The 23001-nt window shown below is 41.0% G+C and overlaps 5 protein-coding genes across 8 annotated transcripts; 2 read left to right on the top strand and 3 right to left on the bottom strand.

The window, feature by feature from the left end:
* Positions 1-2: 2 nt before the first annotated feature.
* Positions 3-935, bottom strand: LOC6738616 (ninjurin-B). The gene is made up of 3 exons (XM_016171712.3): positions 425-935; positions 196-350; positions 3-143 (listed from the first exon to the last, which is right to left on the bottom strand). The coding sequence occupies exons 1-3, from the start codon at positions 678-680 to the stop codon at positions 21-23; spliced, it is 534 nt and encodes a 177-aa protein (XP_016032460.1). The 5' UTR covers positions 681-935; the 3' UTR covers positions 3-20.
* Positions 936-2465: 1530 nt separating this feature from the next.
* LOC6738615 (long-chain-fatty-acid--CoA ligase 5) lies at positions 2466-14827 on the top strand. 4 transcript variants are annotated; one of them, XM_039294194.2, is made up of 8 exons: positions 2466-2692; positions 5437-5627; positions 5966-6120; positions 11795-11968; positions 12063-13240; positions 13302-13530; positions 13614-13787; positions 13854-14827. In XM_039294194.2, exons 2-8 carry the CDS (start codon positions 5561-5563, stop codon positions 13989-13991), a joined length of 2115 nt encoding a protein of 704 aa, XP_039150128.1. In that variant the 5' UTR covers positions 2466-2692; positions 5437-5560; the 3' UTR covers positions 13992-14827. The 4 variants fall into 4 exon arrangements, with proteins under 4 accessions (XP_039150128.1, XP_016032457.1, XP_016032458.1 ...); XM_016169277.3 differs by having other exon boundaries at positions 2466-2774; XM_016169278.3 differs by lacking the exons at positions 2466-2692; positions 5437-5627; positions 5966-6120 and adding exons at positions 8288-8423; positions 10551-10754; positions 10902-10937.
* On the bottom strand, positions 14826-20315 carry LOC6738614 (UDP-glucose:glycoprotein glucosyltransferase). Its single transcript, XM_016171711.2, has 2 exons — positions 19865-20315; positions 14826-19714 (listed from the first exon to the last, which is right to left on the bottom strand). Exons 1-2 carry the CDS (start codon positions 20091-20093, stop codon positions 15297-15299), a joined length of 4647 nt encoding a protein of 1548 aa, XP_016032456.2. The 5' UTR covers positions 20094-20315; the 3' UTR covers positions 14826-15296.
* Positions 20316-20471: 156 nt separating this feature from the next.
* On the top strand, positions 20472-22229 carry LOC27207351 (cell cycle checkpoint control protein RAD9A). Its single transcript, XM_016183052.3, has 4 exons — positions 20472-20607; positions 20664-20890; positions 20945-21096; positions 21225-22229. The coding sequence occupies exons 1-4, from the start codon at positions 20574-20576 to the stop codon at positions 22180-22182; spliced, it is 1371 nt and encodes a 456-aa protein (XP_016032455.1). The 5' UTR covers positions 20472-20573; the 3' UTR covers positions 22183-22229.
* Positions 22179-22870, bottom strand: LOC6738613 (biogenesis of lysosome-related organelles complex 1 subunit 3). Its single transcript, XM_002085380.3, has 3 exons — positions 22710-22870; positions 22518-22650; positions 22179-22464 (listed from the first exon to the last, which is right to left on the bottom strand). The coding sequence occupies exons 1-3, from the start codon at positions 22773-22775 to the stop codon at positions 22226-22228; spliced, it is 438 nt and encodes a 145-aa protein (XP_002085416.2). The 5' UTR covers positions 22776-22870; the 3' UTR covers positions 22179-22225.
* Positions 22871-23001: the final 131 nt, after the last annotated feature.

Genomic DNA, 23001 nt, shown 5'->3' with positions numbered 1-23001 from the left:
GGTATAGTATGGTTAATTCACTAATGATCCGTTGTGGTAAATGCGGCCAGCATAATGTTGATCACTGTGATCATGAAAACTCCCATTACCAGCAGATCGTTGGTTCTTTCGTAACTTCGGTTCCTAAATCGCTTGAGACGTCGCTGCGAGAATTTTCTTTTAGTGAATATACTAATTGAAGCTCTACTCACATACTTTAAAGATCAGCATTATACCAACTAAAAGCTGCAGCACCAGGGAAAGTATCACCATAATCATGCTGTATATGTACGTGGAAGCCTTGTCGTTATAGGTGATCAGGAATCGCAACTGATTCGCATTCGCCGAAAGCAAAGCTATATCCATTAGACCTACAAAAAGTAGATTAAATATTTAAACTTAAAGTATTATAACTTTCGAATATTGATTTGCACTATGTTCTTACCTTCAGCTACATTTTTGTTGGCAGCATAGCTATTCTCCGTCGAAAGATCGCTGGAACATTTCTTGTTAGTTTTCTTGGATTTTTGCAATTCACTGGTGGCTCTCGATTGGAACTGATCGTCCTCGTTGTCCCTTTCATCCACCTTAATATCCAAATCCCTGCCAGAACCGCAACATGGACCACTGGTTGTACTGGCAAAACTCTCCCCGGAGCTGGGGGAATCCTCCAAAGATATTTTCACCTCGCCGCTGCCCATTGTTCGAGTGCCAAACGATTAATAAGCATTTGAATGCTCTTCTTTTAAAAAATGCGAAAAGCTTTTCTTGTTTTTGAGCATGGAAACCGCAACTGCGGTTTATTAACTGATAAAAGGGAATGGCACTGACCGAACTACCCCAAAAAAGAAACTGGGGCATCAGCCGACCTGAAAAGTATCTGACGGGTTGAGATACGCACTAAACGTGTTTGCCCTAAAGTATGCAACATAAACTTATTTAAAATGAATGTAAAGTGGTTGTGCAAGATACATTTTGTAAAATATATGTATGTACTCATGTACTGAGGTATGTTGACTCAGTTTAGTTGGATTATCCCCACATAAGAACCCTTTTGTTTTATGCCCCGCACGAGAAGTCATAAAAACGCCACAAGACCTGAATAAGCAAGACCCACAAACAAGTATCTTGGTGTTGCAAAACCTCAAATTCCCTTTGATTTGATTCCTTAAAGTTTACCCACACTTTTGTGTGTACTTTTTTCATATTTCAGAGACTCTTAAACAATTCTGTTCGACCTTTTACAAGTAATTATAGATTCTTGGTCAATATACTTTTAAACTTAACAGACAGCTGTCACAAGTATGGCAGTATCACATCGCAAAGTGGGAGGGCAGCTATAGCACTTATGATGTTAAGGTGCTCAAGTGCAAGAAGGTGTATTTAAGCTCTACAGGATACAAAAACCTAGATAAACGATTTTAAGAAGTGTTGAAAAAGCCTATTGTAACAAACGACATGTGTTCTTTCGAAATATGTATTTGTTAACAGAAGAAAGTTGTATTTCTTGCGTATACGCGATATTTTGATTAAAAGTACCTAAATAATAATACCGAAGTGCGAAAAATTATAAATATTTTTACTAACTTATTTACTGTTTATATCAACTTATCAACTTACAAACGGGGTGATGAAGAATACAAATAAAAATAACGCACGAATATTTACACTGAAACACATACATTTATTTTGTTGTTTTTTTTGCTAAAGAACCTAAAGTGCATAATCACCCCTCGCAACCGTGTCGCATTGCAGGACCGAAAGGAGCAAGTGCGTCACGACAACCCCCGCTTCACCTGGCCATAAAATGACAGCCGTTTGTCTGCGGCTGTTATCCTTTGCCCGACCTCTCCCCCACTCCTTAAAACTGAACGCCACTAAAGCGGGCAGACACAATGGCTTTCTCTCTGCAACCGGCTTTCTCTCTGCATTCTGCTCTCCGCTTTCTGTCACTTCCACTCCGCTCCCCATCCCTCCAGCGGTTTGGTGTAGCACGTGCAGTTTGTTTGCCTTTGCCACTTTGTTTCGTTGTTTGTTATGACTGGAGCTGAGTTAGCGCTCTCTCGCAAATGCCGCTCTCTCCTTGGAGCCCTGGCACACTTACAGAAATAGTTGGAGCTTAGGTTTGGTTTATAATAAGATGACATTAATTAACATTGTTAAATTTTTTGCATTTGGACGAAATACGTATTTAAATCCAATAAAATGATTTAAAAGGCAATATCAATATTAAATCATAATAATAAACAAGCTTAAGCTTTGGCTTCAATTAAAGCATTACATTTAAATTATTATTTTACGAAAATACTTGCACCTAATTTGCTCAGTGTATGCACTGGCTCTCTGTAGTTAGCGGTGTTCGATTCTCCGTGTGGCTTCATTCATGCGATTGCGAGTGTTGTTGTTGTGCTCGCTGTTGTTGGAGCAGTTGCACGCATGCTCAGAACACGGACTCAAACGCAAACTGACTTTATTTCCGAGATTCTCGGTTGGCAGTACTCAGTTCTGTTGCGAACGTCGGACCGTTTAGCAGTAATTTTTCCGGCCTTCGCTTTTTCGGTATTCCATGCTCGGTTCTAGGGCTTTTCCTCTCTGTTTTCGCCCCGCGCCTACATAAACGCCCCCCCCAAAGCGACCCGGTAAAAAATACGATAGGCGGAATCAGCGAGTGCCGAAACGTAAAATTTTCATTGATTTTCCCAGGCTAATTTAGGTATATAAATAGTCGGCCCGTGCCCAAATTTATAAATAAGCCCGACAAATGTGTTTCATCTTCAAGTAGTCCAGAATCCTAGGTAAGAAATTTTGGACAAATGGGCGAAAATCAATGGACGAAAGTCGCATGTGCCCGCCTTGACCTCAGTAGGCTCCATTTTGTTTCTCGCTCTTCGCATTTTCCTTTCATGCCCTCTTTTTGTTCCTCCTCACGTTTGGCCAAACCTGATTTGACCCGGCTATCAAGAAACCAGTCTATAAAATCAATAGCCTAAACACAGTTTTTATATTGCATAATATTCCGTTCTTTTATGGGCAAATTAATGTCTGGAGATTTCGTAGTATCAGAAGAAAATATACAGTATCTAATTAAAAGATATCTTATGTAAAGAAATTAAATTACTTGCATTAAAGCAGACTTATTAGGGACTTAGCATCAACATATAAGACCGGTAACAAAGTACAAAAAATGCAAAATAATTGATGTGCATCGATATGTTAACAATATGAGAGGTATGCAATCTACAATCTATGTACCTTTAAAGAAACAATTAAATAAAATAATCAATCGATGGTAAGAAATCAATTCCATCATTAAGTCATAAAGCAATGTTTTTTTTCTAGGGAGCAAGTATAAAGCCATACAGAAACGTTTTTTAGGCCTCTAAAAAATAATGCTTAATTATACTTTGATATAGTGTATAGCTACTCCAAATAAATACATATATATTTCGTACTTGTTTTTGGATCGTCCGTCTGCATTGTCCACAGACGAATAATCTGCTTAGTAAGGGGGCCTCGACCAGATGTCTGGGTGCAAAGTTTCAGCAGCGGACTGATAAAGGTTCTCCCTGTTCTTGCCGTTTCTGCTGCCCCAAGCATTCTTATCAGCAGACGAAGAGCTTGGGATGCGCTCCACCAGCCGCCTGTTTATGTGGGTGAAGTGGGTCGGCCTACTCGGTGGCCATGTGGCGTTTGCCTCCGTGCCACAAGTGCAGTCTTCAAATCCCAGAAGTGACCAACTAAAGAGGATTAAATATTAAACACAAGGGTTCCTCCTTTTTTTTTAAGCCTCGAAGTGGAAATTCGAGCTATGTATGCGCTTAACTTTCTTTAGAGAATTCAGATATAAGCATTTTGAAATTCTTCAGATCTGATTTCTATTATTGTTTGTCATATTCATAAAATACATTATATGTGTAGAAACCCAATTTTTACAGGATATATGAGGATGCTATATACAGTATGTCAAGAAACTGTTTACACACTTTGAAATAAGTTGAATTTTTGACTCTAAAGGTAAAAATAAAGAGTTATTTGTTTAATTAAACGCAATTTTCTTATACAATATAATATAACAATATTTATTTTACTTATAAATCGAAAAACAAATTAAGAATATATGAGTATAACTATATGAAGTTATATTTGGTTCCTATATTCCAATCAGAAATACATTAAAACATGCTAGCATGTTTGACTAATCTATTTAATAAGTCGTAAGAAAAGCATAAGAAAGTGTATGTGTTTCTTCCGGGAAAATGTTTAGGAAACTAAAGTTTATCGTGTCAGTTTGTCATTGAATTACCATTTATTATGATAATTTTATTCACTACACATTACAAGTAGACTGGGAATTTTCTCCTCGACAAAACACTTTTTTTTATTGGCACAAGCCATTCAAAAACCTGTTTAAGGCACTACAGCTAATATTGTTGGGAATTCCATTCTAACTTGTAATGTGTATCAATATTTTAGCCTTTATAGATGGGAAATACTGAAATAAATAATTCAATCCTGAGAAACCAGTTATTGTAGAATGCAGTTTATGGCAGGTGCTTATGCTTAAGGTCAAGTAAAATTAGAAATAAATGTATTTATCAGATAAATAATAGAAAGTGCACGCCTGTGATTATTTCTTGTTTACAAAACTTTTTAAACCCTACTTTCTTTCCAACTAATGGAATGTAATTCAACTATTTCAATTGATTGATTCAATTGTAGAGGGTATAAATAAATAAATTTAAATGAAATAGACCCAAAGCTTTATAACAGAAAAAAGCATTTAGAAAAAAGTTCAAAAATCTGCAGAGCATTGCAGAGCCTTAATTGCCGAATCTGGTCTCTTAAAGTTTGTTGCTTGTATTTCAGTTGCATTTTTTACTCATATTTTTTTTAGAACTGATAATACAAATGCCGAACACAGCAGATAAAGCCATAATCGCACAACTGATGGGCAAGTGCAGCTTTGTCTATAAAAAATTGCGGGTTATATGTATACTTCATAATTTGTTAGGAGCAAAAGTTTAAGAATTAGACATTGATCAGAGGACTTTCAAAAATGTTTTTTTGGTTCTCATATCTGGTAAGCAAAATCTACCCCTAATGTATAAAACCGCTGTAAGTCCAATTAAAATAATCATCCCAAATTGAACGCATTTTAATTGCTGTCACTTGACTTGTCAGGGGCCCAGAGGCAATTACCGATCTATAAAATGATACATAGGTAGATGTGTGCATATGGATAACCCTCTAATTAGGCGGAAAATGAATGGCATTTATATGCTGCGGTTTTGGCCTCTGGTTCAGCTTGATTGCATTTGCAGGGCATGGGGATTGAGAATACTCAATGCCTCATTAGGCCTCGTTTTCAGTGCAGTGTTTCCCAAACAACCCATTATTATAAAATCAATTTTTAAAAATATTTCACTGATGTGTGCTCTTCTATTGATTTTTTCGCAGGCTATCTTCTGTAGGCAATCATTAAGCTAAACACGTAACATTCACTCAGGTTGAAAACAAAAACAACTATTAACTACTACTACAAAAAAAAAAAACAATAATATAGTAAGGAAAATTAGAAACAATGACGCCAGAGAAATCGGTTATGGCCTACGTCAATCATTTGATTGTCAGCAATTTTTCATATTTCTGTAAGTATTTGGAGCTTTAAATATATTTGAACTTTAATTTTACTACTATCAAACAATTTAAAGCGTTTAAATATTTAACTTATAATAATTAAATATTAATTAGTATTAGTAAGTATTTTTTAAATATAACTAAATGGACAATATGCGAATTTATAACAATATGTGAAATATTAATTAAAATATTTTGCAAACTCCTAATAAATTTATTTTCTTAGTATTAATTCTATTACCAATTATAAAGATTTCAATCAAAGAAAATTTCAAAAAAATTGAATTCCCAAGATATGGTTATATTAAGAACAATCTATTAATCCACTTTATTTTGATCACCTCAACAGGGGACGAGATCGATGGGTATCTGTACTACCTGGGAGGCACTTTGGGAACATTAACCCTAGGAAGCCTGGCAGCTAGTGTTGCATACTACTTTGCAACGAGGCCCGTTCCGGAACGACCGTTAGTGCCTCTGGAGAACCAATCGCCATTGCTGGAGGTATGCTGATTCCGCAATTGATCGACTTTGATCTCATCAATTACATCATTCAATGTTCAATTGCGAATTGTTTGTCTTGAGTTTTCTATAGTTCGATTGTTTTTGAGGTAGAACAGGAGAATCCCCCGAGGCATGTGGGCCAAAAAGAGCTTGGCTGCTTTGATGTGCACATGTCCACGATCACGAGTCGGTTTCCCAAAAACGGACTCTGCTTCGTTGTTGTCGTCACATGATTTTCACACATTTTCACCATTTCGATTTTCATTTCGCCTTTGTTCTTCGACTTTTAGCCGTGACGTCTGTGCCACAGTGGTGCGAAAATCATTAAAAATAGCTGCTCTAATGTATGAATTTCTCTTGCCAAGACTGCAACATTCTCGCTGATAAATTATCGAATGACAGCGGCACGACAATAATAAATCTTGTCATGGCTCAATTGGCATTTTCCCCTAATTAGTCGCCTGGTTCTCTCAATTTCGATCTATGCAGATATTTTCCGCGCCGATTGCTCCCCACACACGATTGTCAGAGGAATTTCCTTCAACTGAACTCGCCGACATTTTCCCCCGCGCGAATTGTTGTAACAGACCTTTCCTTTTGTGTTGATGTCATGTAAATAAACAATTATTGACACAATAGCATATTTCGCGCAATATTTGACATTGCCAAAATCGCAGTCCCATTTTTCGTGGGTTGAAGGCTGAAGGTACAGTGAAACGCGATAATCGTTGATTAAACAATCGATTTATCGAATGCTAACTGAACCAATTTTTGTTGCTAGCGTTTTAAATACGTAAGAGTTGAATGAAATTGTAGGAATTTCGTCTTCTTTCATTATTAAAACGAAGGTATTTCTAACTTTTTTTTATTAGGGGTGACATATTTCAAAATCATAGAGCATTTTCATTTAAATATTAAGTGTAAAGTGAACATTTTTCTCATACTGTTGCAAACTAATATACTGCGAATAAATATGTTTAAAAGCAGCTGAAAGATATGAATTTTCAAACAGCATGTTAGGCGTATTACAGCAATATGCTTTGAAATAGTTTCAAAATTATAGAAAAAATTAAAGAAATATTGAATTTTTTTTATTCCATGTTAAATTCCATCGAAAGTCCCCGTCCAACTACAAACAAACAATGAAAGACAACAGAATAATAAGGAAATGTCAGACTTTTGACAAGACAGGGCCAACCTGTCTACATGTGAGCAGATACATTTGCGTGTGCGGTTGTAAAACAAGTATTTTGTATAATTATGCATTTCTGAATTTCACTCACTTAGTGTGTTTGTTTAGTCTGTTATGACTAGACTAGAATGCACCAACATTTGGCACACTCTTTCTCTTTTCACAGAGTGTTTTCCAATATAAGTGTGTATGAGCACTAAAATTGCTAATGTGCGCAAATTGAGGTGCAAATGAAATGATAAATATGTGGCTATGAGCTAATGTTGAGTGGATTTAGACTGAAAGGTGCATAAATTAAACATTCATTGAATATTGACTAATTGACAGCATGTAAGCAGTTTGTTATAAATTTAAAACAATTTGCAACAAGTCTAATTGGTGTGGCAAACATATTTGAAATATTATTTCTTTACCCGTTCGTTTAGTTCAAAAATGTTTAAAATAAAATAGAATATTTCTTTTTAATTTAATTACCTATAAAACTTTGCATAGTATAATCCTTGATGGGCCCAAAAGTAAACAAATGCTTTCTATTTTTACCGGTCGCAAAAGTGGGCGTGGTCCTCTCGTATAGACCATAAATCATTTTGGTTATTAAAGAGTTGAAAATTGCTGTCACTACCCTAAGAAAACACCCCTATGGCTTACTTACTACATATTCACATAAATACCGCACTGTTCGTTTGGTAAAGGGCAAATTGAGACAGGTGGACAACTTGATCGAGCCAACAAAAAATTGGAACAAATCTATTTAGCAAAGAGTAAAAAGAAAAACCATTTAATATCAAAACAAGAACATATAACGAATAAAATTTCTGGCCGAACGCTGCATTCTACTTGATCCCCCCGGAATTAGCCCCCCAAAACCCCAAAATCTTTCGCTCGATTTTGCTCAATCTCTCCTCTCCCAAATGAAAAGCAGATTCCTCGGGCCGGCCAAAATCATTTTTAGCCACGGCCAATATTTTACTTCTGCCACTCAGTTCGAAATTTAACATCGTGTCGCGCAGATCGTGGCGGGCTCAAGTCGCAAGAATATATTTCAAATTAGAAAAATCCCAAAAAAATCGACAAAAAAAAAAAACGAAATAACAAGCAACAACAACACAATGTACATGTCGCAGATATATGTATATCTATGAAACAAACGTATTTTTTATAAATAATAGCTCGTGTATACTAAACAAAACGAAATAAAGAGCGAAAAAACGCACGACAATTTGCAACAAATTGACAAAAATACAAGCGTTTAATCTCATTACGTAAAGCGCAAGAACCCCCAAAAAAAATGTTCAAAAAAGTGGACGGAAATTAACGAAGAAAAATGAAACGATTTTCCAAAGGAAATCGATTTGCCAAAGTGTCAAAGTGCCGTCGTGCTGCCACGTGAACTCAGCCACTCAAGTTCAAGTTCACGCAGTTTCTATACTTGAAACATCTAAGAAAAACTCAGCCCCCAGATTGGTTATATAGCTAATTTTAACACGATTTTGATTCATATTTAGATTGATTGATGTTTTTGGCCTAATTGGTGGGGCTTTTAAGTTGTAAACGGTTGATCTTAACAATACACAGATTGCCCATATCATTTTATAGCTGTTTATACTTAAGAGATATATTTTAAATTTTTCAAGAATTTTTGAGCCATGTGCACATTTGAACGTAAATGCATTTGTACAATTATGTCGATTTTAGTATCAACAAATTCAAAGAGATTTACAAAAATTGCTACTAATTGAAAAATAAATTAAAATTTTACAATTTTAATTTTTTTTTCCCTTACATTTTAACTTTGGCTCTATATAACACGTCTGCAATCTATCTTAATCAATCAAAATGTCAGGAAGTAAAACCACCGCACCTATACATATATCTTTAAATATATTATTTTGCATTGCAACCAATGCAATCGAAAGATTCCCTGTGGTTCCTTATTTAAGATACTTTCTAAAATATAATGGTTAATGAGGAATAAGTTAGAACAACGGATTTTGTGAACACTCGAAGTTGGTACTAGAAAATACATAAAAATATGCCAGCCACCTGGAAACGGAAAAAAAAAGCTTTTCACAAACGACCTTGAAATTCCTGCATATTTTTCCTGGGTTTCGTTTATTTTTTTAAAAAAATATGCTGCCAAACTATTGATACCTTGCAGATTCAATTGAAATTCATCTTGGTCCCGGCTGTTTCATTCATTTATTTTCATTTCTTTTCTTTGGCTCTCGATCTTTGTTGGGCCAATAGTTTATGTCCGATTTTATGACCACCACAATTACCATAACTCAAAGATGAATTGCTCATTGAGGAAAATGTTTGCTCTCTGCCAATTGGCTCAAAACATCCCAATGAGGCCCGAAACGCGTTCCCCATGACTCAGTTCTCGATCGTCTTTAGAAAATTTAAATATTGCAAAAAGTGTTCATTGTACTGTGTGTGTGTGTGAAAGCATAGTTGGGTTTTTCTTTTATTTTATGCCGCCACACACACTGCGGCTACCATAGATAACAACAGAGTGGAACGTTTTTACCCACAAACGAACTATTTATAAATTAATTTGGGGCAGGCCAAGCAAAATCCGCAGACGACGCCTTGTCGATAATGTGTTGGCCACTCGCTCTTTTTGTCTTGGCCATTTTACACCGCTCTCTTGCCTTCTTTTTTTTTTTTTTGATTTTTTGCTAGCCCCTTTTTGGGGCCGCCCTGCAGCTGCCAATATTGAAAAATTATAAACAAAATGACTGGGCCGCACTTGCCAAAAATATGTAAACGAACAGCCAGGCGTCATAATTATGCTATGGCTTTTGACTTTTGGTTCTGCTTTTAATTTTTAGTCTAATTGGTGTAATTTAAACAATATGTGCGGGTTTAAAAGGAATTTAAGCAGATGCTAAGTGGACAATACAAACTAGCTTAAAGACAATTATTATTAGTTACTAAAAAACTACATAGAATGGAGCAACCAATCGATTTAAAATAAACAATAATATCTGCTTAATATTTGAACAACATTTTCCGCACACCCCCCTTCACTTACAAATCTATTTTTACGCGCGATAATTAGCATTTAAACGATCTCGATGCGGTTATGAAATGTGCCTTATGGGAAAATCTATAATTGAAATGTACATTGGACCGTTTAAACACGCTACGTACTTGGCAATTAAACGCCAGATATTGAATGCAAATTGGTCAATGAATTGGAAAATGTGCTTAAATTCGCGTTTGTGTTTTACAGTCGCTTGGAAAATGTGCGTGTAAAATGTCAGATGCAATCTGAACGATCAATAAAGAGAGCCACAAGTGAAGAAAGTGTCCAAAAAGCTGCAAACATTGAGTAAACCATAAAAGTGATAAAACAAAAGAAACCATGTCCTGTTGCGGCCAAATCACCAGCATACGAGTGCCCATCGAGCTAAGCAATCAGAGCGATGTGCTCAAGGTAAACCCCTTTATAAGGACCTAAAAAAAGAAACCATAGAATGAAAAGACAAAACTGCCTGACCAGGATTAACTAAGCAATCACTAATATATACTTTATTTTGCTTCTTTTATTTTTGTTTAACGTCTCTCACATTTCTTGGGCTAGATCATATACGATCATCGTCAAGATATCCACCATAGGGTATGCCCCATGAAACTAAGATCCTCTAGAAACTAACAATATTCCACTAGACTTGCGTCATTAATAAAATGCATAAACAAAATCAATTTGCAAAGCACTTTAATCTATGGAAAACAATTAGTTGTGAAAATACATTCGCATTTTGCTCATTAAAATCGGGCAGCAAAAATAAACAAACTAACTCTTTGGATCCCCGGACCAGTACCCCCCACAAAAATATTCCCCCATCGCAGAGTATTTTGATATTCGGTCTCGTACATCAACACCTTCGACCATTGCGCTTGTTGTTGTTTCTTTCGCAGCTGTTTACCATAAAGGAAGTGCTCGATGGGATTTACTATCGGGCGGACTAATGAAATCCCGCCGAGTGATGGGTTTATGTCTTTGGCCACAAAATAAATGATAAATCATAGCCTTTTGGCTGCCGTACATAAACTCGAATGGTTATTGATTCTAACAATTGGCTAAAGTAACAGAAAATAAACACACTTAATGGATTGACGGACTATAAAAGCTCTAGATCTAGAAACAGATTTCCGATTGTATGAGATCAATTAAAACTTGAATTTACGACAATATCCCATTGTACCTAAATTTTTTATATGGCTTCCCATTTCCGTTAATGCAAATCAAATGACGAAGAAATATTTATTTATTTTTTTTTAGCTCAAGACAAACAATTCGCTTACATTGAACATATGTATTTGTATCTGCCTAACCCAACAAAAATACTATCTGTATCCCACTGAACTCTTGATTGTATATATTCTTTTCTACCTCAATATCTGAACGTCTCTCACTCATTGCATGTCCTCGACTTCTCTGTTTCTTTTGGGGTCACTTCACTTGTATTGCAGGGTCCAGAACAAATACACGTCTCCAAGTTCTACAAGGAGTCGAAGAACGGCAAGTTCGTGTCCTACATCACAGAGAATGTCCGCACCCTGTACCAGACGTTCCGCGAGGGCGCCTACGCCTCCAACAATGGACCATGTCTGGGCTGGCGCGAGACCCTGACCTCCCCCTACCAGGTAAGATATAGTCCCAACTATACCACCTTCAAATAACGAAACTTCTTTAATATATATTTTAATATTTAATTTACTCTAATCCCTGTCCAAATAGTGGATCAACTACGACGAGGCCCTGCTGCGTGCCAAGAACTTTGGAGCCGGCATGCTGGCACTGGGAGCCAGGCCAAAGCAGTTGATTGGGATCTACTCGCAGAACCGCCCGGAATGGATCCTCTACGAGCAGGGCTGCTACTCCTTCTCCTTGGTGGTGGTGCCGCTGTACGACACCCTGGGTCCCGATGCCTGTGCCTTCATCATACGCCAGACGGATATGCAGGTGGTGATTGTGGAGGACGATGGCAAGGCGGCCATGCTGTTGGAGAAGGCGCCGCGCAGTCTGAAGATCATAGTGGCTATCAAGCCCATCCGGCAGACGACCCTGGAGCGGGCACGCAGCCGAGGCATACAGATATTCTCATTCATCGATGTGGAGAAACTGGGTGCCAAAGGCAACCATCCGGAGGTGCCGCCAACGGCGGAGGATCTGTGCACGGTGTGCTACACGTCCGGGACGACGGGCAATCCGAAGGGCGTGATGCTCACCCACGGCAACGTGGTGGCCGGCGTCTGTTCTGTGATCCTGCAGATGGGCGACCATCGCATCCGGGCGGGCGATGTGATGGTGTCATTCCTGCCCCTGGCCCACATGTTCGAGCGGTGCTGTGAGAATGGAATGTACTATGTGGGCGGCTGTGTGGGCTTCTATTCCGGAGACATCAAGGAACTAACCAATGACCTCAAGATGCTGAAACCAACCGTAATGCCGGCAGTGCCTCGCCTTTTGAACCGCGTCTACGACAAGATTCAGAATGATATCTCAGCGTCTGGACTGAAGAGGGGTCTCTTCAACATGGCCATGCGAGCGAAGGAGAAGGAGATCGCCAGAGGTGTCCTGCGGAGGAACGGCTGCTGGGACAAGTTGGTCTTCAAGAAGGTGCATCAGGCCTTTGGTGGAAATCTTCGATTGATGGTCGTGGGATCCGCCCCATTGGCCGGAAATGTCCTGACCTTCATGCGCTGTGCTCTGGGCTGCCTGGTTCTCGAGGGATATGGCCAAACGGAGTGCACGGGGGCCATCACCCTCACCGTTCAGGGAGACCATGTGCCCAACCATGTGGGACCACCCGTGTCCTGCAATGCTGTGAAACTGGTGGATGTGCCGGAGATGGAGTACTTTGCGAATCAAAATACTGGCGAGGTGTGTGTGCGCGGATCGAATGTGTTCCATGGGTAGGTAAACTAATATCAATATTCCACTGTTGTTTAATTAATTGTATTTTTGTGTGAATAGCTACTATAAGGATCCCGAAAAGACGGCGGAGGCCATCGATTCGGAGGGCTGGCATCACACGGGCGACGTGGGCATGTGGCTGCCAAATGGAACACTACGTATCATCGATCGCCGCAAGCACATCTTCAAGCTTAGCCAGGGCGAGTACATAGTGCCCGAGAAGATCGAGAATATCTACACACTCAGTCAATACGTTAATCAAGTTTATGTCTATGGAGAGAGCTTAAAGGTAAGATCGAAATTGGGGAGAATACTTCTATATTGATAAAAGAAGATCGATTATATGATTATGCATTTACCAAATTCTTTCAGAGCTGCATTATCGCTGTTGTTGTACCTGATACCGATGTACTGAAGCAATGGGCCACGGAGAACAATGTACGCGGCACACTCTCCGTCCTGTGCAATAATAAGAATGTCAAGGAACTGATCATGAACGACATGCTCAACTGGGGCAAGCAGAGCGGACTCAAGTCATTCGAACAGGTGAGCTTTTGGACCAGCAACCATATAGGTTTCGGGATAATATCGGAAATTAATATTCCATTGTAGGTTAAAGATATCTATCTGCATCCGGATCCCTTCTCGGTGCAAAACGGCCTGCTGACGCCCACATTCAAGGCCAAGAGACCGCAGCTTAAGAGCTATTTTAAGCCCCAGCTGGAGGATATGTATAAACACCTGGATTAAAGCAATACCTATATGCATACATAGACATCAACAACGAATCGAACTCAAGAAACTGGGAAGCATTCATTCAAATATGCCTATACCATTTTAAACTGATGATAACAAAGACTACAGATACAGATACGAAAGCGAACTGTCTAATTTTGTAGTATCGTCAATTCTTAGCACGTAAGAGGAGCGCAAGATACACCAGATACAGATACAATACACATAAAATATACACAACTTCAAACTGACAAGGAGAATCCTTTTGGCAGCCGCATTTTTTTATATAATTTAACCGAGAAGCGAACCTTAATTAATATATTAACTATATATTTCCCTTAAACACTTATGAGCTAGTTCAAAAGTGGATAGAAAACAATTGCGTAGTCTGAACCAAAACATATATAATAACATATTGAGCAAATTGAATAAAAAGAAAGCTTTAATTAACTATTGTATACTACACTCAGCGCTAGAAGGAAACTAAAGTGAAGAATCAAATTTTTAACTATATATTAGATACGCTAAAACTAAATTAATGGAAATGAAACGATTATCGCAAATGCTGAGGAATTACTTTTAACTTACAAATGAACGCCAACCGAGAAGCAGATCAAACCTACTAATAAATATGGAAAAGATCAACGTCTTTGGACTGCACTGTCTGCCTTATAAAATACCAAATGAAAATTTATTAATAAATTGCTAAAATAATGAACTATTTCATATTAAGAGCTAAACAATAAAGTAAAGCAGCATTGTATTAAAATTATTAAATAGATTCTTTATGTAGATACGAAAGCAAGATAACTCAAAATAATATGAAATAAAAAATTAAAATACATAAAATACTGAGATTTTTGAAAACTTTATTTGAATTTGGCGTTGCCACCTAACGCAAACACGCAGTCGCCAAAGCTTTTTGAGGGTAAAGTGGCCTGACCATCCAAATAATTGATTAATAAAATACACTGAATTAATTACTATTTACTCCAACTTTTAATACATTTGACAAACTTTCAACTTAAAGGCGCGTATTTAGTTTAATGACATTTAATTTCAGCTTAACTTAATTAGTGGCCATAGCTCTTGGAATGCAAGACAAGAAAATCGTTTGAAATCGAGTTACAAAACACAATTCAGACTTTAGTGAGCTGTTTTCTTTTTGAGTTGGGTTTACGTTATCAATCGCATTATGCTCTAATTAAAATGTACAAATGTGTTTAGTCGTTATTTCGGGGATGGCTCTTAGCTAAGTAATCAAGTGTTTATCCATCGATATTTAAATTCACTAAACATGTTGATTTAACTACGCGTTCATCACAGCTCGCCGTGCTTGGGCTCATGAGAAGGCGTCACAGTGGTGACCTCCACCGAATCGTCAACCGAATCATCAACTGCCGAGTCCCTGCTATGCGAATTCTCATGATCCTCGATGCGAGACATCAGGGTCTTCAGCTCGGCATCGTAGTCCTTCCATTCGGGCACAATCCTCTGGGCGGCCGTGAGTTTGGCCTCCTTGGTCTGCGGGTTGTTGCACAAATCAATCACTTTAGCAGTCTTGAAGTTGCTGTCGCTGCACCACGTTTGGCACCATAGCCAGTCGTCGGGCAGGGATTTGATGGCAACCTGGTGGATCATGTTGTTGGGCAAGTCCTGATCCAAATTGGATAAGCTGTTCGGATCCTGGCTAAGTGCCTGGTATTGACCTCTTAGCCTGTCTCCTGCAGCAATCTTGCGGAATCTCTTCAAGTCCACCACGTACAAGGCGGAAATGTGGTAACGCCTGCCCATCAGATGGCTTCGCCAGTATCCCTGCTTCCAGAATCGGAAGCCCTCCATCTCTTTGCGGGAATCGCAGAATGGCGTGTAGGCATAGGGCGCTCCTCCGAGGTCCATGTCATACAACTCCTTTATATCCGTTCTTACGATGGCATCGGCATCCACGAAAATGATTTTCCTCACATTCAGCGGGAAGAGCACGTCCAGGAAAAGGATCTTATAGCCCCAAATTGTCCTCTGTTTTTCCGTTTGCTGATGCAGCCAGCGGGGCCATTTGTATTGGACCAATTCGTACTGGAAGTTGTACTCGCTGGCCATGTGAGGAAGGAAATCCGTAAATTGCGGCGAAAGATAGTTCTTCAAGAACCAGAACTTCACAGGTGATTTTGTGTGCTTTAGCAGCGAAACCATCATGATCCTTAGAAGACGTTCGTAGAGGTGTCCCGATGCCACAGAGAAAATGTTGATTGTTTCCGTATCCTCATCAGGGGCTGGTTGGTTGGCACTGCCGCCGCCAAAACTGCTGGCGATGCTGTTCCACATGCCTGATTGCGCTGCCTGTTCGTTGTCATCTGACAGGAGTTCCGCATTCTGCATGCCCGGCTTCTTAGACACCCTTAATTTGACAACATGGGATCGCAAGGAGGTTATAAGAACCTGAACTTCAGAAGATCCAGCAGAATGATGCGTATTTGTTCCCTCAATGTGGCTGATTGCATAAATATCCGCCGATTTGCCTTCACGCAAGCGTAGGGACCAAGCTCCTGGATTGGCTTTTAGTTGGAAATAACCCAAGTTCGCCATCACAATAGTATCTACCAAGGTAGGTTGACTCTGGGTACCCAGCACCAACTGAAGTCCTCTGGGCGGAGCGCCGCTAGCAGCATCAAAGCAGTGACCCTCCAACAGCAGATACTCCAGATCGAATTCGCTGTGTACAGGTCCACCAATATCGGTCAACTTAATGTTGTCCAGATCGTAAACTGCTCTCACAGCCTCGACCAACCAGTTCTCGGGAACTTGCAGCTGCTGAGTCAGCAAAGGATTGGCTGGCAATCCACTGAATTTGGCCAAAGGACCATCAGATCGGCCTCCATTCGTTTCGAATTGGACCTCTGGTTCCACAACGTATCTGTAGAAGTTCTTCACTGGCATATCGCTGTGTTGGGGGACGGGAATCAGGTATAAGTTCAATTGGCAGTTCAGTACTTGACGTAGCAAGATAAGTATTGGCGTTAGTTTTTGAGCTGCTCGGGAGGCGGGATCCAAAACGGCGGCAACATCAAAATGGGGAAGTTTCTCCTGTTTGGGCGGTAGTTTTACAACCGAGTGATCGGTTTTCAAGTCCGTTGGTAGCTTAAAGCGCGTTTTGGTTTGCCTGGGAAGCAAGCTGGCATACAACTTGAGCAATGTATCGCTGTTAAATTCCTCACTGACATCTTGAGCAGATTCCTTTAGGACCTGACGCACCTTATCGCTATACTGTAGAGAACTGAACCTGGCTAGCAAAGCGAAATCAGCGCTATCGAAGCTTTCATCCGTGGAAAGGGGTCCATAAAGCCGCCCATTACCGATGACCAAACGCTGGGATTTATTTAGACCCAACACTCGCTGGGAATAAACTCTCAACATCTTCAGGTGCAGCTCTGTAGATCCCAGGATATCCTCGAGCTGAGTGGGTATCTCAATTTTCTCCTTTGGTTTCTTTAGCCACTTGAGAACCTGCTCCGTGGCTTGAGTTGGTGAAAGGCTCTGCATGGCAGCCCAAACCAAGCGATTAAGATTCCTCTGGCTTGAGGCGGAAGAGCTTTCAGTGTTCGGAATGAAAGCGACTCGCACACTCTCTCCACTTTGGACATAGTCCAGGGCGTGGGTGAGCAGATCTCGACCCTGGTCAGTTTCCAAATCAGCAAACACCCAAATCGTTAGGAACTGTAGGGATGCTCGGCCAATGAGCTCCGTAGACTTTTTGCCACCAAAGTATTTAAGATTATCCATTAGCGTAGCGGTCATATCCCGATTAGAAAGACGATTTAAAACTCCAACATTGCCAAGATTTTTGTAGGCCACGCCGTTAATATCAAGATATTTCACGTCCTCCTGGCTTAGAATTCGCTGATTCAATCTGGGCATCACGTGAGGTTGATTCATCAGATAATCAATCGCTACATCGCTGTCTGTCAGTTCACCTTTGTACACAGCCTTTTGGAGATTGCTGGTGTGGGTCATTATATCGGTGAAAATAGCCTCCTCGAAGTCGCTATCGGCGGTCACAACGTTGCTGGGCATTGGAACACCATTCAACAAGGCCTGAGGTTGTCCCTTGTCTCCGAATCCCAGCCGCTGGATGAACTCTGCTGCGAGCTCCCTGCCATAGTCGTACGTGGAATCTTCGTCCAGGAACTCCTCCGCTTTGGCAAAGCTCAATGATGTGAATTCCTTCGTAAGTTGCTTGACTATGTCTTTTTTCGTGACCACTTTGGTCTCACCAACTGCTGCGTAAATGTCGGTAAGGAAACTTAAAGCAGCTCGGGCATCCTTTTTCTGACTAACATAGTTATAGGCGCACGTGATGGCTACGTAATCTGAAAGATTATCCTCGTTGGCGTCCCTCGCATCGAAAACCAGACCCAAGCGAATGGGAGCTTGATGGATGACAAACGATTCTGACAGCTTAATTACACTTCTGGCTTTGGGCTGCAGTGCATCTACCACCAGAACCAAGTTGAACACATTCTTTCGAATATTCCTCAACATGCCAGGAAAGGTTGGGCGCAAAAGATCCATCACCGACGAGGGCCACCTTCTGTACTGCGCATCGTTTTCAATATCGTTTACCCACTGCACTGCAGTGTCACGGATGTCGATGGCGAATTCTTTTTTGCTGGAGGCCGTAAGATCCAAGGCGAGAAAGGAGCTGGCAAGGCTTCCCCTCACATTATTACTGTGCAGGCTCTCGAGAACACGCATCTCCGAGCGCAGCGTCTCAATCAGGGAATAGAGATCCATGGTGTCAGCATCGAAGAACAGTCCGTTGATGAAAAGCGCACCATCTGGAGGGGCTACATTTAAGCTTCTACCAAATGCTTCCGTATTATGCTTTACCTCTGCTCTTAAGCCATCCGTAACCTTGTGGGCCAGCAGGGTTCTGGCCAGCATGGGGAAATTCTGCGCAGTATATTGAAGAATTTGCAGGGTTTCATCTCCCTGTATTTCTGCAATAGCAGCGGCCGCCTGGAGACCCAAATCCTGGAACTCCCATGCTTTCAATTGGGCGATCTCGTCGTTTCCCTGAAGAAGCCTCTGACGCAGTTGATCCAGCGCTCTCTTAAGTGTAGGATGCTTCTGCTTCAGCACCTTAAAATCGAAACCCTGGACGTCCGATTCATTAGCTAAATCCTCATCAGAAGTGGAACCAGCTTCGGGCTTGGGAGCATCATCCTGGCTCTTGTATTCCGTGGATTTCAGATGGAGTTCAACTCCATAACCCGAAAGTCGCACCGGTCGCTTGTCCTTCTTGGCCAATTGATGACGCAAGATGTAACGAATCCGACCAGCATTGGCTTCCTTTTCCAATAGCTTGTGATAGATGCGGAATTGAGAGCTTCCCAAATCGCCGTACAGTACCACAGTGCGGGTATTGTTCTCACTGCCAGGGAAAATGTGATCAAAGCTGTAGGTGACAACAGGAGCATCCAAGCTTTCCTTGGCGAGCGGCACTTCCAGCTTCTTCTGCAGCTCGTTGAAGCTGCAAGCCAGTTCGGAACCCACCTGTGCAAAAGTGAAGCTCTGACAAGAGCCACTGCTCCTCAGTTCCTCGGCCAACTGGAAGTGGGTCTGGATTCGGGGCGTCAAGCTGTGCATGGATACCACCAGCCTGAGCAGAGGCAATTGGGGAGAACTCACATGGCTCTTGACCAGCTCCAAGGCGGCATTGTACTGTTGCGACTCGGTATCTGAAAAGCGAAAATGTAATTAAAAAAATAAATTTCCCTTTGGGGAAAGAACACATTATAGGGCTTTGGGAATTGGAATATATAAATGGCCATTCCGAACCATTACTTCAGCTCTTTAATGCGGGTTCTCCATGACTTATATACACAAACCATATTCATTGAGAACCGTGTCCAACTTGGTCACCCCCGAAACGTAATCCCAGAAGAGGCCCGCCTGCTCATCGGCCAGATACTCGGCGATTTCCAGATATAGAGGCGTCTGCGTCCATTTCGCGTTGATCAGCGTGGTGATGGGATAGCTCTGACTGGATTCCCCAGAAGTTGGCGTGTATAGTGCTATGAGCACCACAGACACACACAAAGCCACGGTACGTAACATGGTTTCCACTCGTTTTCACGGGGTTTTCGCCACGCACATTACGGTTACGAAGCGTAGAGAGGAACTTAGGGCTTTCCTTCTCCGAATATTTCGCTTTTCACCAGTTTTCAGCTGGTTTTAGCCCAGTTTTTCTTAATTTGATTTAGAACTGATGTGGCGTTCGTTGATGAACCGGCATGCCGCAGTGTGACCAGACTACATTGGAAAAGCTATCGAGTTGAAGAACTTATTAAAATTTAAGTATTTCACGGACAATTGTCCATATGGAAATCTTTTGCTTTAAAATATAATCGAAATTATTGAAATATACAATTTTAGCATTAACATAGTACAAACTTACTTCAAAATGCATAAAGGCGTAACAAAATTCCTTTGTTGGTATTTTTTCATACCTGTTGTGCAACTACTATCACTCTAATTTGTTTGTTTACAAATTTCAGCGCGAATTTCGCGACCAAAAACATAGTGCAAATATTGCCAATGAAATACACTTTAGAGGGCAGCAATGCAAGAGGTACCACATAATAAACAGCGAAATATATTTATAACTTAGAGAATTCATTTTTTAAGTCATCGCCAAAGCCGTACAATCGCTGTCCAAGGTGGGCAAGGAGATGTTCATCGAGATCGACCAGCAATCCTTACAGATGCGGGCCATAAATGCCACACAATCCGCTGTGGGCAGCATATCGTTCAAAAGATCCATGTTCGAAGTGTATGACATGCCGCCGCACTCCGATTTCTACTGCAAGATCTCCATGAAGGGATGTTTGGCCGTGTTTCGCAACATGAATGAAGTAAGTTCAAAAGTATGCACACTGGGATTAGTTATCAATAATAATATGTTCCAGGTGGAGTACTGTGAACTTAACTTGCTGGACAACCAGACCAACCTGCAGGTGAATCTTCGCTGTAAGCTAGAGACCACAAAGGAGGCCACCATTTCCATCATAGACGACCAAAACATTAACACAAACATAAACACCGATCAGATGCCGAACATGTAAGTTTTTGTTAACTACTAAGTTTATCTCCTTAATATACATTGACCTTATGTCCATGTGAATACGAATTCACTACTCAAAGCATGCATTCTTAGAATTCTTGTAATTACCTCATCTTTCTTTTCAGAATCCGTGGCGATCACAAGCTGTTGACGGATATATCCAACAACTTTAACTCCTCGGAGGAGGAACTTACTTTGGAGGCAAACTCGGGCAGTGTGGTGGCCAAAAACTACATAGAAGGAGCCCGAGTAAATGATAAGTTCATGCGCACGCAGCTGAAACTTAAGCCCAGTGAATTTGAGCAGTACCAGGTCACGAAGGAGACGGTCATTACATTCTGCATTAAGGAATTTCGAGCATTTCTCCTCTTCGCCGAGTGCTTAAATGCTTCGCTGACCCTGGAGTTCGACGAAGCGGGCATGCCTTTTCTGCTCAAAATTAAGAAGCACGGCGAGATTGAATGCTTGCTGATCATGTCCACGCTATCCCCCGATGATATAAGCTTCTCGGAAGATTATTGTCAAAAGGATCTGACAGTGCAGGATGAGGATGTACGAGCGGCGGTCGGAAAGCGAAAGAGCAGCGTTTCGAAGCCGAATGTGACCAACAAACGCAAAGGCAGCTCTTCGGAAGCGGCTGCAGTGCAGCCAAAACGGCGAGTGGAGGAGACCCAATTAGAATCGAGCCTAGATAATCCACTGTTTCAGTTTCGGGACTCGGAGGCGCCATCTGTCCAGCACCCGCGCATCCTAGCCGAGGTGGACACCGTGGTTCTGATTGAAGACGAGGCGGAACAAGAGGCTCTCATGCTGGCAGCCGCGGATGCCGCTTTGGAGGCCAGCATTGCACCTGCTCCTGAGCCACCAAACAGCACGGAGGTTTGCTTTATCAACACAGACGACTCTCAGCAACCTAAACCTGCGAAAAGCTCCTCCGACGAGGACGAAACTATACCCCAGTCACCTGAGCGCCCTAACAAGGTGAGAACCATCTTCTCACGTTGCTTTCAGAGGACCTACGTTCCGCGGGAGCCTTCACCCAACACTCAGGTCTATGTGCCCAATTCCGATACAGAGGATTAGCCTAGATTTGATCGTTTATCAGCAAATACACTATACGTCTAAGTCAGGTTGCTTTCTGGATGTTTATGTGCGGGAGGAAGTTGCTGGTAATGACGGCAGCCACCCTGGTTTGCAGATCCTGGGCGTTCTTCTGGGCCTGCTGCAGTGATGTGTGAGCCGACTGAAGACTAAGCTGCGACTTGATGAGCATTTGGTCAGTGGTTACGAGCTGCTTTGAGGCATTCAACACAAAGCTGCGAGTGAAAGCGGTAAGGGATCTCCAAATGGCAATGTTGTTTTCGACTGGAAAAGGGCATTAAGTTGATATGTTTGAAGGCACAAAATTGATGACTTACTTAGTTTCCGCTGGAGCAGATTATTCCGGTAAATGGAAGCCGTGCTGTTGACCTGGTTGCTGCTTCGGCGTTGCTCGTAAATGTCTTCATCATCTTCTTCGGAGGCTTCGCCCGAAACTTCAGCAGCAAAAATCTGTCACAAACTGGTTTTATTAAGGGAATGTTATTTATAACAACCTTATTCTCGACAACCTTATTCTTGTCCTGCAATTCCTCGTCGGATTCAGAGGCTTCCCCGCTCACCAAATCAGCCATCATTCAGGTAATTAAATACTATTGTAAACAATTTTTTATTTACTGCAGTTACGGCGCTGCCAGATCAGTTAAAACTGCAAACTGTTGCTCACATGGGCGCAGTTGAAGGGGATATTCATACGTATGATATCTATGTTAACAGATCCGTAGAAATAGACTCATAAAAATTATTAACCGATAAAAAAACAAACGATTATATATCTGTACCCACCCACACATTAATGATTAT

This window comes from Drosophila simulans, chromosome 3L (assembly GCF_016746395.2).
Source record: "Drosophila simulans strain w501 chromosome 3L, Prin_Dsim_3.1, whole genome shotgun sequence".
Lineage (NCBI taxonomy): Eukaryota > Metazoa > Arthropoda > Insecta > Diptera > Drosophilidae > Drosophila > Drosophila simulans.
The sequence above is the reverse complement of the archived record's forward strand: the minus strand, read 5'-3'. Positions and strand labels throughout refer to the sequence as shown.